The 17,828-nt window shown below is 46.3% G+C and overlaps 1 protein-coding gene across 1 annotated transcript in view; it reads right to left on the bottom strand.

Moving 5' to 3' along the window:
• NID1 (nidogen 1) overlaps nt 1-17,828 on the bottom strand; it is an 83,993-nt gene that overhangs the window by 18,555 nt on the left and 47,610 nt on the right. Inside the window, exons 14-15 of the mRNA XM_048485758.1 lie at nt 17,132-17,304; nt 15,866-15,992 (exon numbers count right to left, since the gene is read on the bottom strand). Coding sequence (XP_048341715.1) covers nt 15,866-15,992; nt 17,132-17,304 — 300 coding nt within the window. The remainder of the gene's footprint in view (nt 1-15,865; nt 15,993-17,131; nt 17,305-17,828) is intronic.

Raw genomic sequence — 17,828 nt, 5'->3', positions numbered from 1 at the left:
TTTGCTTATTAATGACCATGAGTTAGATATACAGGAATTTTTGACAAGTAAATAAGGCTTTAAATTTCAGAAGCAACAGTGTTGATCTTAGTTAACAGGAGGAGATTTGGAGTGGACAGTGATCTTGCAGAACGGATTTAAGTTTGGAACAATTCTGAGAACTGTATGTGCATAGTTTTTCTTGGACAAAGACCAGGTCTAAAAGCAACAGGAAATAGCAGATAATGACCTACTATCCTGGCCCCAGGGGTTACTCTGCTCAAACGCAAAGAGGAACGAATTCTTAAAGAAAAACTTATAGATTCAAATGCATGTTATGGTTTTTTCTCTTTGGGAAAAAAACTCAAATACATTCAGAACAAAGCTGTTTCTTTTACAAAGGACACACTGTTCAAAGCTGAAGCCAAGATTGTTAATACAACTCCTTTTCAACTTAATGTTACACAAATTTTGATTTATTAGTTTTTTCAAAAGCGTCAGTTCATGAATACCATGAAAATGCACAGTCTAGTATTATATTTCATTTATTGTTCATTTCAAGGAAGAGAGAAAGTAATTTTTTTCACAGTGATACCCTCTAATTATATAGCTTTTCCCCAAATCACATTCTATGGCTTTATTTCCAAGTAGATTAACTTGGAGAACAAAGGATGTCATCAGCTCTGCCCATATAGTTATGAGTAGTAACACCAATGCGAACTTAAACTCACAAAATGAGTAATTTCTTCAGAAATGATGCATAAAATAAGATTCTGTCTTTGTTTCCCATTAACAACTCAGCATTCCTGTGAATGCAGCTGAAAACAATTAATCAAGGAATTATTTATTGTGGGTGTTTCTTTCTTCTGTGCTCTCACATTAGATCCTGATGCCTATAGTTAAAGGACAGTATTGTAAGTTTACTTTTATTTTAAGAAATATATTTTGAATATTATGGTGTAATGTTTTAGAATATACCAATTATATTTTGGACTTTATTTCATGATAGTAATTCCTCATCTTTTTTTAATAGAAGAAGAGCCTTTTGAGTGAAAATTGGAATAAATTTTGGAGCTTGTATAGGTGAATTAGCTAATTAATATGTCCTATTATTTAAGGCTCATGTTAGATGGTAATTGAGTAATATGAGTTTTTTATTTTTATATAGCTTTAGAAAAACAAGTTTACTCCTAGAAGACAAAAGAAAGAACAACCTTGCATGTATTATGTAAGTTCATACGGGATGGGGCTTTTGATTTTGGAAATTGTAAGATTAAGTGGAATGTATTTAATTTATATATACTGATATTTGAATGTATATATTACAGATTGGCTTGAGAAAGAATTACCGAAATAAAACCAAATCTGAAGGTTTTATAGCCAAAAAAGACCTTGTGCTTACCTGTTGAACTATTTTGAAAACATCTGGAGTTGTTATCAGGAAACAAAGACAGAATCATATTTCATCTATCATTGATTAAGAAATTACTCACTTTGAGTTTAAGTACACATTGGTGTTACTACTTTTTCTGTACCTGTTGTACACCTGCCTTGATTACTATGGCATATAGTTATGAGGTCTGCATCCTATGTTTAATGCAAAAATTCTATGTATTATATTATGTAGAACTTCAGATTGTTGTAAAATTTCATTACAGTGCTGGATATGAGGCAGGTGCTATGGGCAGGTGTGTACTCAACAGGGTAAGCAAAAAGGCTGCTGGGGGGAAAAGAATAAAAATCTCGCATGAAATTATCAATGTCCATTTTAAAAATTATATTCCAAAAACTTTAATCTAATTATTTAAAAAACCTACTCATTAGAAATCATTAGGCTTTGGCTACATTTATAATTACATTCCTGTCGAGTAAAAAAAACTTTTTAGTAAAATTGTGCTTGTATACACAGGGATGTCATGCACTTAGGAGCATCTTTCCTATGACCAGATACAATTGGAAATAACAAGGGAGTGAATACCAACAAACTCTTTTCCACCATACTCCAAACTAATTCCCTCATTTTTCACCAAGATTGAGAGGCAATAGGAAATTTCTGTCCGTTGTGGTATAAGGGATTGCTCTTTCTATCTTTAGGGTACTGAAAGCAGCCTTGATTTCAAATGCTTACAAATACTTTTGATTAGATTTCAGATGCTTGAGGAAATGAGAATAACCCACTACTTGGTTATCTTCCATGTCACAGCTGTCAGTCAGGAGATTTAAAGTAGCTGCATGGCCTAGTGCAAATTTCTTTCCAGACTGGCTGACAAGCAACCAGAGAAAAAAACAGGCCACATTAGGATGTTATGGAATTTATACATAAAGAGTACAATAAAATATATACTGTGAACATCCCTTCCCCTAGCTCAATATTATTCTCCTGCAATCTCACTGCAATTACTGGTGTTACTGAAATACCATCTGGAAGGAATTGGAAGTTTGGAACTTTGCTAGAAGCAGGCTTATAAAGACATGTATGACTGATCCAATTTATGCAGTTTTCCCTGTAGAGCAGCCTCTGCAGCTGTGAAACTTGGGAAGCTCATACATTTCACAGACAATGCAGCAGGAAGAAAAAAAAACAGAGAAGAGCTGGAGGGGTCCCCAAGACAAGGTACGGCCTTGCAGAAGAATCCAGCTATGGACCCTGAGAGAATTAACCTAAATAAATTAAATAACCAGCACAAGGATAACACACAAGCTGAAGCAACAAGATAAGTTTTTGTTCCCAGTCACAAAAATGTAATTTAGAAAAATCAGTTATGAAAAAAAATCAGGCTGAATCAGTAAGGTTTATGAACTCTTGCATTTTTGCCAATTATATTCTTTTCTTTTTTTTGTTTTCTGGTGTAATGTTATAAAAACTTTGGGTTAACACAAAGAAAACTTATACTTATCCAAAGGTTTGATTCTAGGAAAGCTTTTTTAAAAGAAAGAACTCCCCATTCAGGAAACACTCTAAATGCCCCACCCCTACCCCCATCGAGAAGTCCTGTAAGGATGGTTTTGGAGGATTTCAAATTTGGGTCAGCAGCTGAAAACCCCTTGTGCACCTAAGATTGATTCATCATTGTGGCTTCTGTATAGATACCACTGAGACTGCGCGTACACAGGCCAACCACGGACTGCCCCAAATCCCTCTGGCATTTTCCTGCCAAAATTATCACATGATCAGGAGGAGGCGTGCTGTTTTTCCCTGCCTTGTTCCTGCATGTATTTCACTTGGGAGACTTGTAGACAGCATTCTGCTAGTTTATAAAGCAGCTCTGGGTGAATGTCAATATAGAATACTAAACAACGGTTGAAAAAGTGGTCCTCCACAATCTTCTCCTTTGAGAACCTCACATTTGCCTTCTTCATGCAGTGAGCTTGCTAGTCTGCCCATGACTAGTAATTGAGTGAATGCGAGTTTGATTTCATTTTATTCCATCTTCTGATTTTCTCAATAAAATCCTTAAAAGAATTTACTTTTCTCTGCTGCCTTCTTATAAAGAGCCGTATACACAGGCAATATATATCAGTCAAGTTACTCAGCACTTCTTAAACCACTCTTTTGCTAATTTCTCCAACCAAAGAGGGTTGTTGTGTCCCACCATTTTGAGTAACAGAAGGAAGGACACACCTAGAGAGCTTTGGAAATCTTTTCGCAGCTGACCTGCATATGCATAGCCCCAAGGTGTGCTTGCACAGAAGACCATTCAACAAACAGTCGTTACAGGTAAGCAGACCCCTGTTTTCCCACAAGCAGCATCTATTGATCTCAGTGCTGGGGTAGGCTGATATAGACTGAGACAATCATTCCAATTCTCTGTGCTCAAGCCAATAGGGCTTTAAAAAGTGAAGGGTGAAATTGTTACTGTATACTGTTTAAAAGAAGAAACTATACCGTATATACCGGCCTATAAGACGACTTTTTAACGCAGGAAAATCTTAACAAAAGCCGGGGGTCGTCTTATAGGCCGGGCACCCCCCATCCCCTGCTTGGACTTGCCACCGCCTAGCCCAAGGCTCTTTCCTGCTTGCTGTGCGGCTCTTGCCCGCCTGCCCGCCGCCGCCACCGGCCCCACACATCCCCCTCGGCTCAGGCTGGCTCCAGGTTGCCCTTCAGGCAGTCAGCCTGAGCCTCTGTCTATGATTTTCTTAAAAGGGCAATTCCCCAAAGACTGCTTAAAGGGGAAAGTTTCCCCTTTAAGCAATCTTTGGGGAATTGCCCCTTTAAGAAATTCAGAGCCGGGAAGAGACTGGCGGGAGATCTCCCCTCTTCCCCAGCCAGCCAGGCAGCCTCTGTGCAAGAGAGGAGCTCCAGCTAGCAGCTTCCATACGAGGACTGCAGGCTGGGGCACCCCTTGTTTCCACGGAGGCTGCCTGGCTGGACATCTCCCCTCTTCCCCAGCCAGCCAGGCAGCCTCTGTGGAAACGTCCGTGTCCCGTCCCCGCAACAATCGGCTGGCCTCCACCGAGGCCAAGGAAGGCCACCCGGGGTGCCGCCACTGCTCTGTCCCGCCCCTGTGACGATCGGTCGGCCTCCACCGAGGCCAAGGAAGGCCGCCTGGGGTGCCGCCGCTTCTGCTCTGTCCCACCCCCAGGACAATCAGCCAGCCTCCGCCGAGGCCAAGGAAGGCCATCCGGGGTGCCGCTGCCGCTGGGGCTCTGTCCCGCCCCTGCGACGATCGGCCTGCCTCTCCTGAGGCCGAGGCCACACAGGGTGTCGCCGCTGCCTCTGCCACGGGGTAGTCTTATATGGCGAGTATGTGCCGAAATCTATATTTTAACTGGAAAAGTGGGGGGGGGTAGATCTTATACCCCAGTGATGGAGTCTTAATGCCTTGGTATATACGGTAGATGTATCTGAGGTCAAGAAAAACTGAATAGATTCTATCATATATTGTTACCTATATCATTTTTGAAAAGATAGATTTTTGAAAGATTTCTCTGTTGCTCTGGATTGAGCAGTATCCACAGTCTGTCTTTTGATCTGTGATCTGGACAAATGTATATGACCTGTATGGTACCCTGGGTCAGCTTTGACAGTTATTAAATTTTCCATCAATTCAGTAGATTGCTGTCCCTATTATGGATATGATTTACATTGCAGTCTTAAGCAAAATTTATATCCTTCTAAGTCCACCAATTTTAAGGATACATAATTCTGTTTAGGAATATACTGTTAATTGCTTGGTAGCTGTGGATTTAGAAATGTTAGCCTAAATACTACTATCTATTTTAGAAAATGTATTACTTGTCTGTTTTATCAAACACTGGCTATACAGTAATTTTTGACTAAAAACAATAAAAATAATGGACATTAAAATGCCAGTGCTGTGTAAAAGTGCTACTTATTAAAACATTTATATCCCAATTTTCATCTATTTTAAGGGTTCAAGCTAACTTATTTATTTATTTTTAAATTTTTATAGACTGCCCAATCCCCAAGGGGCTCTGGCCAGTGCACAACACTGATCTATATACAATATATAACAAGGGTCACAATAGTGACCATATACACTAAAATCCATTAAAACCATTTAAACCATTTAAACAGCGGTCAAAAACAATAACAATAATAATGGCATCCGTGCCAATTCTAAACCACCCCAAAGGAGGGCGGCGGACGATATGTCCTCCTAAAATAACAATAAATATGCAAAAATAAATTATAAAATAGGGAGTGAAAGAGCCAAGGAGCAAAGCAAAGAGAGTAGTAGCAGCACCTCAGCGACTGGACACTCCAAGGCCGAGCAGAACTCCTCAGTCTTACAGGCCCTGCGGAGTCACCAAGGTCCCTTGAGACAGACAGCTGGAAGAAGGAGTGTTCCCACCAGGCCGGGGCCAGGGCCGTGGAGGTCCTGGCCCGTGTGAAACCAGCCACGTCATTGAGGGCCAGGAACCACCAGCAAATTGGCCTCTGCCCGGCCAGAGAGGCTGAGTAGAGGCATATGGGGTATCGGTCTCTCAGGTAGAGAGGGTCCCAGGCTGTTGAGGTCAAAATCCACACCTTGAAGATGATTGAATTCCACTGGGAGCCAATGCAGCTGGCCAACACAGGTTGGATGTGGTCCTGAAAGCCCCTGTGAGCAAGTGCCGCCGCATGCTGGACCAGTTTCAGTTTCAAATCAAGCATGAGGGAAGACCCTTGTAGAGCAGTTACAATAATCTAACCTGGAGGTGTGCAGTTGCATGGATCACTGTGGCTGGGAGTCCCGCCTGGGGAGAGGAAGGGGGCAGGCCGAGAGATGGAAGAAATGCCGGTCAGGGGTTACCATGCAGGGGCCTGGGTCTCCATGGTGAGAGGGGCCAATCCAGGTGGACCCCAGACTAGCAGGGCCGAGGAGGAGGCCGGTAGCCAAAATGGCCTCCCACTCCGGCTGGAAATCCCCTCTGGCCAAGCCAAAGGATCTCCCGTCTTCGATGGATTCCAGTTTCAGCCTGCTCTGCCACAACCAACCAGGGCCGCCTCCAAACAATGCTGTAGAGCTGCAGGTGCAGTGACCCATCCCCACTCCATCAACAGAATGAGCTGAGTGTCATCAGCATACTGGTGACAGATCAGCTCAAGCTCAGTACCAGCTGAGCAAGTGGTCACATATAGATGTTAAATAATAGTGGGGATAATAGCCAGCCCTGGGGTACACCACAATATAGTGGGCACTTCCTGGAAGATTGATCCCACCACACTTGCTGGCGTCGGTCCGGAGAAAGCAAAGACAATCCATTGAAGGACAGTGCCGCTTTTAGAAACAACCAGGTGGGCAAAGGTCATGAGTCGACCACATCAAGCGCTGTGGTAAGGTCTAGCAAAACTAGCAAGCGCCGATCATATGGTCAAGCTGCATATGGAGAGTATCTGTGGCGAGAAGAGCCGTCTCCGTCCATGCCAACACGGAAGCGAGGTGGAAGGGGTTGAAAGCCAATGTGTCATCCAGGAAACCCTGTAGCTGCTCCAACACCACTCTCTCAATTACCTTCCCCAGAAATGAGAAGATTGAGGCGAGTGATGGTGGCCAGATCCCGGATCTAATGATGGTCTTTTCAAGAGTGGGAGGACCACTGCCTCCCTTCAACCCATCGGAAAAACTCCTTGCGCCAAGGGAGCTATTGATGATGTTCAACAGATGGGGTCATTAACTCCGCCCGCACTGGCGTAATGCCCATTGGGCAAGGTGGGCAGCTGCCCAGGGCATCACCTTGTGGGGGGCATCAAAATGCTGGGGTCGTTTTTGGGTATTTTAGTGGTTTCCATTTTGGCCTGCAGGGGGGCGCAGTTTTAGGCTAGCAGCACCAAGATTTCGAACGTATCATCAGGGGACTATCCTTATACTGCCCAGGTTTGGTGAGGTTCAGGAGTCTAAAGTTATGGACTCCCAAAGGGTGCCCTATCCCCCATTGTTTCCAATGGGTGCTAATAGGAGATGGGGCTCCTTTTTTGGGGGTCCATAACTTTGGGCTCCCTGAACCAAACGGCACCAAACAGGGGTATCATTATGGCAGTCTCCACAGTGAGACCCTGAATGAGTTTTGAGACTGTGCCTTCAGAAATGTGCCCCACGGCCTGCAACCCCAGTGACAGCAATGCAGAAATCCCAATGCAGACGATTCTTGGGCAAATTTCTAGGATGTTCCTGCAGGGGGTTGCATTTTGGATGTATCGGCACCAAAATTTCAGGGGTATCATCTGGAGATGGTAACCCCAAGTTTGGTGCAGTTTGGTTCAAGGGGGGGGCAAAGTTACGGACCCTCAAAACTGTAGCCCCATCTCCTATTAGCTCCCATTGGAAACAATAGGGGATGGGGCACCCCCTTTGGGAGTCCATAACTTTGGACTCCTTGAACCAAACCTCACCAAACTTGGGGAGTAGCATAAGGACAGTCTCCTGATGATATGCTGAAGCTTTGGTGCTGATAATGCAAAAATGCACTCCCCTGCAGCCACCAATGTCCTGGTGCAAAAAAAAAATTTGGTCATGGTGGTGTGGCTGCACATGGGGGGGGGGCATCCAACTCAGGTTTGCCAGGGCACAGTTTGCCCAGGGCTGCCTTATTACGCCCCTGTCCACCTGGCAGGTTTTGATAAGCCAGGAGGGGCACAGATCCAGAGGACAAGTAGTAGATCTAACAGCAGCCAGGGCCCTGTCAACTGCAGCCGGAGCAGGGAGAACTGGGCCAAACAAAGGGGCCAGAAGACGACAGGGAGCCTCCAGTTCACTCATTGTAGTCAGTGTAGGGGAAGGTCCTGGTGGAGCGATGTGACTTTATCTGCAAAGAAGCTCATGAATGCCTCATGGCTGATAGCCAATTGATGATTTATTAGAACCTTCCGATAAGGAGGTTAAACACCGAATTATATGAGAAACAATTTGCTGAAGTGAGCTAGCAGATGCGAGAGAGGAGGAGAATGCTCTCTTCACCTCATGCATCATCTCATAGGCTTTCATAAAGCGTCCTATAAGATGCTTTCAGCGCAGCTCCATCATGAGATTTGTAGAACCTTCCGATAAGGAGGTTAAGCTTACCGAATTATCGCGAAACAATTTTGCTGAGTGAGCTAGCAGATCTGAGAGGAGGAGAAAGAATGCTCTCTTCACCTCGCCATTAAATACATCTCATAGGCTTTCATAAAGCGTCCTACCCAGCTCCATCATGAGATTTCCTCCTTCCAAAAACACATGCCTAATAAGTACAACCAGAGCACCACGTTAACCAAATGAAACAATATTATTATTATTAATAATTAAATTTGATATACCACCCCATCCCTGAAGGAGCTTTACAACAAAACAACAGAAATAATACAATAAAGCCAACACATAAGTCAGATAAATACATTAAAATCTCCATACAGATAAAACCTCAATTTTATGTGGGTGCCCCAGAGCCCATCTGCCTCTTGCTGTAAGGGGTCAACACAGGTAACACAATCGACTGGATGGCATAAAAAGGATGTTGCAGCGGAAGTGGGGGGGCGTGTAAAGGATTCAATGGTGTTGATGGTGAGGTAACCTTGAGTGCATTCCACAGCCCGGGCGATGGGCCAGATGCATCGGGCGGAGACTTTATCTTTCTTGGCGGAGATGGAAGCCTCTGTTCCCATGGGAAGCAGGAAGGGGATGGGGTGACTGGTATTATAACCTGTGCTTCTGGCGGGAAGTGTCATTCCTGCCACTTTCGCGTGTATTTGAGCTTTCTAAAGATGTCTTAATAAATGGACTTGCTCCAAAGCCTTTTATTTCTGCTTCTATGGAATTCCTTACATTGTGGCAGGAATCCTAATTCATCTATACTCCTGTGTAGTGGACCTCAACTTGATACTTAGATGGAGATGTTGGAAGGTGCGGTAGCCCCAAAGGGGCTCCGACCTTTCCCTTCTTGATCTGGAGGAACCAGCAGGAGAGGCCCTGCGCTGGTGGCTCTTCCAAATCCTCGTGACAGCACGAAGTCTTCCCTTTACTCCGCTGGAAGCGAGGGGCGTGTGGCAACGACCATGGGGACTTCCATGAGTCGCTTTGAGGCGCTGTCTATGGATCGGCCTGTGGATGAGATCTCTACGTTCGTGTGGATTACAAAGCCTCAGATGCAACCTGTCATGGAGGAGACGGGCTTGACCACCTTTCATCACGGCAACCCAGGAATCCATTGAGCGATTCCTGGACTCGTATTTTGGTGATGCTCCCCAAAGAACCACCGTGGCACAGCACTGGGGCCCGATCAAAGGACACGGGACTAAACCTGGAATTGGGAGGGTTATCCGTACGGCTTCCCAATCCCGGTTTAATCCCGGGCCAGCAACCGCACCTGAGGTGCCTCGAGGGGAGCCACCCGGTGGCTTCACGGGCGACTTCTGGTGCCTCCGGATACCTCGCTTCCAGGCGACTTAAGAGTCCGAAGAAAGCCTGCCTTCCCAGCCGGACCGGTTTCCTCTCCCATCGAGAAGGACTGGGATGAGGAAGTGGGACGACTGCGAGAGCGCCCAGCGGCATGGAACCGTGAAGCGCCAGCTATGGGAGGAGGAGCAGGCACAGTTGCAGCAAGGCGAAAACCTGCAGAGGGACCCGGGAACAGCTTAGCAAAGAAGTCCAGCGCCGAGTTGGACCCGGGCCAGGGCGCACTCCAACTACAATATGCCCAGAATCGGTCAGTCCGCTGACAAAGAGTCCTGGAGCGTTCCAGACTGGATTTGCTTGACAGCAGCGTTCAGGCTCTGCGCCGCAAAGTGAGCTCACTGAAGCCCTTATAGCGGGGCGAACTGGCTAAGTGGAGCGAGAAAAGCTGCTTTGCATGCGCACCAGGATGCGTGGCTGCAAGGGGAGCTGGAGCTGCGTGGAGAGGGAACTAAAGAGGCAGCGGACCGGGAAGCCCCAAGTTGGAGTTTATGCTGTTCCACTGATCATGCCGGTGCCAGGGGCCGATATCTGGGTCCTGCCACCCAAGCGCCAGCGTCACCGCCAGCGCCCGATTCCGGCTCCCCGTGCAACAGCTGCCTGCCCAACCTGCTCAACCAGCAACCACCTCCCCAGCAAGCCAAGAGCGATGAGCGAGGCTACTATCGGCCTCCGATACCAGCCCGTTTTGATGGGACTGCTTGAAACTTCCCTACTTTATCTTGCAACTCAATTGCCCACTTGGAAGACTATGATGATTTATATACGGTCTGGCGAAAAAAATACGGGACATCGGCTCCAGTCCTGGATGGGGCAGCAACCGACTGGTTCCGTGACTATTTTGGATTTACGGGATGAGGACTCTCGCACAGTGCCCGCATTCCTCCAAGCCTTAAGGCTTTTCAAGATCCAAAGGCGCCGAGAATGAAGCTATCCGCACCATCAAAACCATCCAACAAGGCAACCGCCGTTTGCAGATTTTGCCCGTGAATTTAGATGCGGCGGCTTTCGACTCCCTCCTGAGTGGCCTGAGCGCATGAAATCACGATACTTCTCAGATGCTGTGAATGACAAGCTTCGTGAAAGCGGTCTTTTAATTCGAGTTCCTGCGTACCGTACAGATTGGATCCAGTTAGGGGTCCCAGTAGCGTCGTTTGGAATATGCTGGAATCAAGGCCGCCAGCCAAAACCACTACTGTGTCCACCAAGTCAAGCCCAGCCGCCCCTACCGAAACCACCTCACAGGCATGCGTCGCCGACTGGGATTGTGTCTTTACTGTGGAGGCCAGGTCATCTAGCAGCCAACTGTCCCAAGAAACAAAACCAACCGCTCCAGCTCAGCGCGCTCCGTCTGCCAAACCACCGCAGGTCAGGGCCGCCTCCCACTGGCTCGTAAAAGCAGTTACGAAGGCGACCCAGAGGAGGGAAGCAACTGTTTGCCTTTCTTCAGCCCCATGGACATGGGCCCGACTCCTGACGCGGTGAGTGAGGGCAGCGCTCCCATTACTGTTCAAGCATTTCTGGCCAACCCAGCTAAACACACTCGCATTATAGCCTGCGGCCCTTGTGGATTCCGGCTGCTCCCATTGCTTAATCGCGGCCCCAGATGGCCGGAGGAGCTGGAGTCGACCGAATTCCCCTGGCTAAGCCCATACCTTTCACCCAAATGGGCGGCAGCCCCTCGGGGAGCGAAGGACCCGACGGTACAAAACACAGCCGGTTCTCCTCCGTTCGCCCGACCATTGGGAGAAGATGGATTTTATTTTGGCGCCAGTGGTCAAACACTCCATAGTTTTGGGCATGCCTTGGTTATTGTTACATGAACCAAAATTCATTTTGGAAAGAAAGAATCCTAGAATTCACTGACCCTCCCTGCGGTGAACACATGAATTGGGAAGAAACCCAGCGATCTCCTGACACATCCCCTCCCTGGCTTCCTCGGTGATTGCTCCCGATTCTATTGGCATCCCACCTGCATATCATGATCTAGCCAGAGTTTTTCAGGAGCAGGAATCGCGATCAGTTGCCACCCACAGAGACACTGACTGTAAAATTGTCATACAACCAGGGGCACAACTACCCAAGGGTAGAATCTACGCATGAGTCCCAATGAGGAGAAGGAACTCCGTGCCTTCTTAGACAAGAACCTTGCTTTCAGCGGGTTCATCACGGTGGGCTACCAAACACACTTACGCTGCTCCGTTTTGTTTGTCAAAAGAAGATGGGTCTTCTGGCTTTGCACAGATTATCGAGGTCTCAATGCGGTCTCCCTGTCCAATAAATATCCTTTGCCTTTGATCAGGACCTTTTAGATGCACTTTCGGCAAGGCGCATTTTTACTAAATTGGACTTGAGAAGCTTACTACAGGAGTCAGAATTGCTGAAGGCTATGAACACCCTGACTGCGTTTAACACAAAGTTTGGACAGTTTGAATATTTAATAATGCCATTCGGGTTAGAGTGGGGCCCCGGGCTTTTATGGCCCTTATCAGCGAAGTTCTCCATGATTTACTGTACAAAGGAGTTTATTTGTATACTTAGATGACGTTTTAATTTACTCACAAACCATAGAAGGCATGAAATGTTGGTTCGAGAGGTATTGAAGCAGCTTGATAACTCTCTCTTTGCTAAACTCTCCAAATGCTGTTTCCATCAGACCTCCATTGACTATTTGGGTTACGGATCTCGCCTGAGGGGCTTAAAATGGATCCTGCTAAAATTGGCCTTGATCCTCAATGAGCCTGCCACCAACCGCCAAAGAACTCCAGTCATTTCTTGGTTTTGCTAATTTCTATCGTGACTTTATACCCCAATTAAGCTGAACTAACTCTCCCACTCACAGACCTCTGCAGCACTAAGGGTAAGGATCCACTGTCCGCCAAGCCCGGGGCCCCCTTTCCTGGTCTGAGGAATGTCAAACAACCTTTCAACTGTTAAAATCTGCTTTTACCACTGAACCTATCCTAAAGCACCCTGACCCAGATCTCCGTTTGTGGTTCCGCGTGGTTGCCTCGGACAAAGCACTTGAGCCAGCCCTGTTGCAGAAAAATAAAGATGGTAGAGCTGGTTCCGTGTGCTTATTTGTCTAAAAAAAGTTCTCTGGGGCGAACTCAACTGGACTGTGGGGAGACAAAGAGACTACTGACCATCAAAGTAGCACTCTCACTTAGGCGCCACTGGCTGGAGGGGCTAAGCACCCTTTCAAGTTTGGTGGATGCTAAAAACCTGGCAGCTCTTTCCACCCCTCAAGATGTCAGCGAAACAACTTCGTTGGGCCGATTTCTTTTTTTATTTCTCTTTTAAAGTCCATTTTTTTCCCGGGAAAACCAACAAACTGGCTGGCTCAGCCTACCGGGGAGGGTGGAGCTGCCTTACGAGACATTCCACGCACTGTTCTTTCCCCTCCCAGTTGGGGTTGGCTGTCACCCGATCTCAAGCGTCCACTTCTCCTCCACCCCATTCCCAGTCGTCTCTCCTTTCCTCTGCGGGAACTGGAGGCCGGGGCTGCCGCGAGCCTCCAGCAGCGAAGGAGACTCCCAATTGCGTTTGGAGAATGGAGTTTGGCGGAGAGAATGTTAATGCGATGCCTCCCCTCCGCAAAGCAGGTTCTTGAGGCTTGCCGATGCCCGTTCAGCTGGACATTTTGGCTTTTGAAAACTCTGCATTTAGCCCGCCCGGCAGTTCTGGTGGCGCAATGCTGTTCGCAAAGACATTGAGGCATACATTAAAGGCTGCTCGGTTTGTGCAGAAGCCAAGACCATTCGGAAAGCCCCATGGACTGTTGAAACCTCTCGGTAGCCTCCCGCCCTTGGGAGGTCATCTCTATGGACTTTATTACAGACTTGCCCGAAAGTCAGCTGGCAACACAGTTTTATGGGTGGTGGTAGACTTATTCTCTAAGCAAACCCATTTTATTCCATGTGCTTCCATCCCCTCGGCTCCTAAGTTGGCGACTGTTTATTCCAACATGTTTACCGATCTCCATTCCGCCCGTTAAGGTGTGAGGGTCTCCGACCCTTTGACCCCAATTCATCTCAAAGTTTGGAAGCGTTTTGGGGTTGTTGGGGCCGCCCGACCATCGCCCGCCCTACCGTTCAAAGTGGCCGAGGCGGAAGAGCGAACAGAACCCTAGAGCAGTGACTACGTTGTTACACCAACTACCACCAAGACAATTGGTGCGAACTTATTCCGTTTGCGGATGCGCCCTATAACAATGCGGTTCATGGTAGGTACAAAGAAAACCCCTTTGAAATTGTGTCTGGTGGCTCCTTCGCCGTTGCCACAACTACCGCAGCTGCGTTGGACCCCCAGAATTTCATCAATGGATTTCATCCCTAGCCGAGGGATGGAAGTCGGTCCAGACCGCCCACAACAAACAAGGACTCCCAAAACTGCAGAAGCGGATAAACTGCAGCTCGGATTTTCCCTCTGCGTGTGGGCTCCTTGGTGTATTTATCTACAAAAATCTTAGAGGCGTGCATAAATTTTTTCCAAACTTGGCAAGAGATTTGTGGGACCTTGTCAGATTACTAAAGTGATTAATGATGTCACTGCCGTTTAGATTTGCCTAACTCTCTTGGTAACATCCATCCTGTCTTCCATTCCAGCTTGCTCAAGGAGGCTCCCGCTTCCGATGCCTGTACGATCGCGGAGGAGGCCCCCACCGACTAATATTGATGGCCACAAACGCACTCTGAAATTGACGCTATCCTGGACTCTCGCTTTAATCGTAAGCTTGCAATATTTAGTTTCTTGGGTGGGATATTCCTCTGGGTATAATCAATGGGTTTATTCCGAAAACATTGAAGCCCCCACCCTTATTGCTGCTTTCCACCGCGCTTTTCCGCACAAACCTGGGGGGAAGGGGTCTTCTTTAGGGGAGGCAGAGTGTAAAGGATTCAATGGTGTTGATGGTGAGGTAACCTTGAGTGCATTCCACAGCCCGGGCGATGGGGCCAGATGCATCGGCGGAGACTTTATCTTTGCGCGGGAGATGAAGCCTCTGTTCCCATGGGAAGCAGGAAGGGGGGATGGGGTGACTGGTATTATAACCTGTGCTTCTGGCGGGAAGTGTCATTCCTGCCACTGCGTGTATTTGAGCTTTCTAAGATGTCTTAATAAATGGACTTTTACTCCAAAAGCCTTTTATTTCTGCTTCTATGGAATTCCTTACAGAGCGGACAATCAGCGACTGGCTTCCCCGAAGGCCCAGTGGAACAGCTCTGTTTTACAGGCCCTGCGGAACTTGTGTAGGAAGAGCGTTCCACCAGGCTGGGGCCAGGGCAGTAAAAGCCCTGGCCTGGGTGGAGGCCAGTCGCATCATTGAGGGGCAGGGGACCACCAGTAAGTTCACCTCTGTAGAACGCAGAGGCTGAGTAGAGGTATATGGGGTAAGACGGTCTCATAGGTATGAGGGCCCCAGGCCATGAAGGGCCTTAAAGGTTAATACCAACACCTTGAAAATGATCCGGAACTCCACTGGGAGCCAATGCAGGTGACTCAGCTTGGGGGAGATGTGGTCCCTGACCGAACCACCCATGAGTAGCCAGGCTGCTGCATGTTGGACCAGTTTCAGCTTCCGGATCAACTGCAAGGGCAGGCCCGCGTAAAGCAAGATACATTAGTCTAACCTTAAGGTGACCGTAGCATGGATCACAGTGGTAAGATCAGCCTGAGAGAGGGAGGGGGCCAACCGCAAAGCCTGCCGAAGAGGGAAGAAAGCAACCCGGGTCACATGGACTACCTGGGCCTCCATAGAGACAGAGGAATCCAGGTAGACCCCCAGGTTGCGGGCCGAAGAGGTCCATTTTAGAGAGACGCCTTCTAACCCTCAATCCCCTCCCTGCAATTAAAAAAAACCCTGCTGTTCTGCATCTATATGAGAAAAGAATGTTAGACACCTTCCTATTTATTCACTTACCTCTCATCTCTCTATTTTAACATCAGAAAGTGTGGTGATAAGGCTCTTTATTAGAGACACTGGATGTTTTATTGTGAGAAAGAAAGCTTACCTGTTTTTATGATGGATGTTGGTTCACCTCCCCCTAGGCTTGCTCTGCTAATGGAAGGGCTGCTGATGTCTGTCCAGTAAACCATTTTCTCCAAGCAGTCATAGGCAACTCCAATGACAACTTTATCCTAGAAGTTAATTATAAATCTCAGAACAAATCAAACTCCTAATCCTAAAATTATATTATGTTCAGAGAAAATGGGGAAAAGGTTTAAAAAATGAAAAAAGACAAAAAAAGTAGGAAACATAAACAAAAAAGGATTGATCATGCATTTACTACTAAAGGTAAAACCAGCCGTTAGCTTTTTTTAATGAGTTGGTTTGGGGCATTCCTCACCCTCAGTCCCTTTAGTCAGACTAGGGACTAATTCCTCAAGTGTCACAGGGCCCTGAATTGGATCAAGACCATAATGCAGGTGAGAAGCGGGTTCAGCTTTCTTCCCATATACCATTTTCATTACCCAAAATGGCTCCAGGGGAGTTATTTGTCTCATGGCGGGTTTGTATGATGTGTTTTGCTTCCTGCTGCAGCCTACTCTCTGAAATGCTTGGGGCCTGGCTTGGTTCACGTACAACACCAAGCCATGACCGCTGTTTTTAATCCTTGCTTGCAGGGCAAACACAAACCAGTTCACTGGTTTTAATGTAGTGATGAACTATAGCAGAATTAGAATCAGAAAGGAAAGAGAAAAGAAAGATGGACTATATAACTCTGCTGCTTCAACACTGAATGAACTGAAGTACGTAGGGAAACTTCCAGAGTACAGAAAATGAACAACACTAATTATAAAATTTTCATCAGGGAAATATCATTTGGGAGAGAAAGCTTAGTGGAGGATGCTTAAAAGCAATATAAAAGTTTAAAGCCTTCTCATATGAACAACTAGAACTGAGGCACTGTTTAAAGCAATGAGAGTTTGTGGGGATTTTGACATGCTAAGGAAGATAATAAAAATTAGCAAATATTTATTTACGATATGTCTGAAAGGTTATCCTGGAAACAAGGAAGGTTTTAAAAATGTTATTCAAAGTAAACATTCTTTTCTCTGAAGCCCTTTTACTGTAAATAAAGATCTTGCAAGATTTCAAAATCCTTAATGTGTTCCTTAGTAACAGTAATCAAAAATTTAAAAGCCAATAAAAAGATTTCAACAGATTTAAAATAAACAAGCTCTTTAGATAGGATTATTTGCAATGTATTTCTTTTAGTGAAAAAATTCCATGCTCATTAATGCAAGTTGTTGGTACATGTTCACAGTGTACTTACTGGCACATATAGCAAAGCTTTTGCGTCCGATTTCTTCATAGTATTCCCCTCTAGAGGGACATGATCAATTTTTCCACTCTGTGCAATAAGCAAGTGTGTTCCAGGAGGCAGAGGAATTGCATCTGGCTTTACAGAGGGCCCAACTGCAACTGGAGGAGCAACTGTGCTCAGACCTTGTTGACAAATGACAAAACACATGAACTCAGAGCATGTTTGCACAATATGGCAAACTGCATCTGCAAAGCAAGGTCACTCTACAATATACTGGAAACAATTCAACCATCATTAAGAAAAAGTCCCACTGGTTTCAGTTGAAGTGCAATTCTAAACAAAGGTACAACTGAAGCCATTGAGCATAGTAGACTGTAGTTCTGTTTAGGATTGCACTATGAGTCTCTTGCAGTGAAATCAATTTTAAAATGTATTAATTTGGATGGCAGTAGGAGAGATTTTTGCTGTATTGTCTTTTTTGAACAGATAAAGCCATAGAAAGAACAAATTTCTTCAATGGACAGATACTTTACCAGATATATATGCTACTGTACTTCATAAGCTTTGTGGTATAGGCCTATCAGCAAGGCAGGGATACAGCAGGGGCTTACCAGCTTGGGACCTGGGGATACCCATGTCCCCGGGTGCAAACCTTTCAGTCCCATGAGGGGGTGCCGGACGCCCCCCCACGTGACAAAATGACATG

This window comes from Sphaerodactylus townsendi, linkage group LG01 (assembly GCF_021028975.2).
Source record: "Sphaerodactylus townsendi isolate TG3544 linkage group LG01, MPM_Stown_v2.3, whole genome shotgun sequence".
NCBI lineage: Eukaryota > Metazoa > Chordata > Lepidosauria > Squamata > Sphaerodactylidae > Sphaerodactylus > Sphaerodactylus townsendi.
Note: the sequence above shows the minus strand (reverse complement) of the source record. Positions and strands in the feature narration are given on the sequence as shown.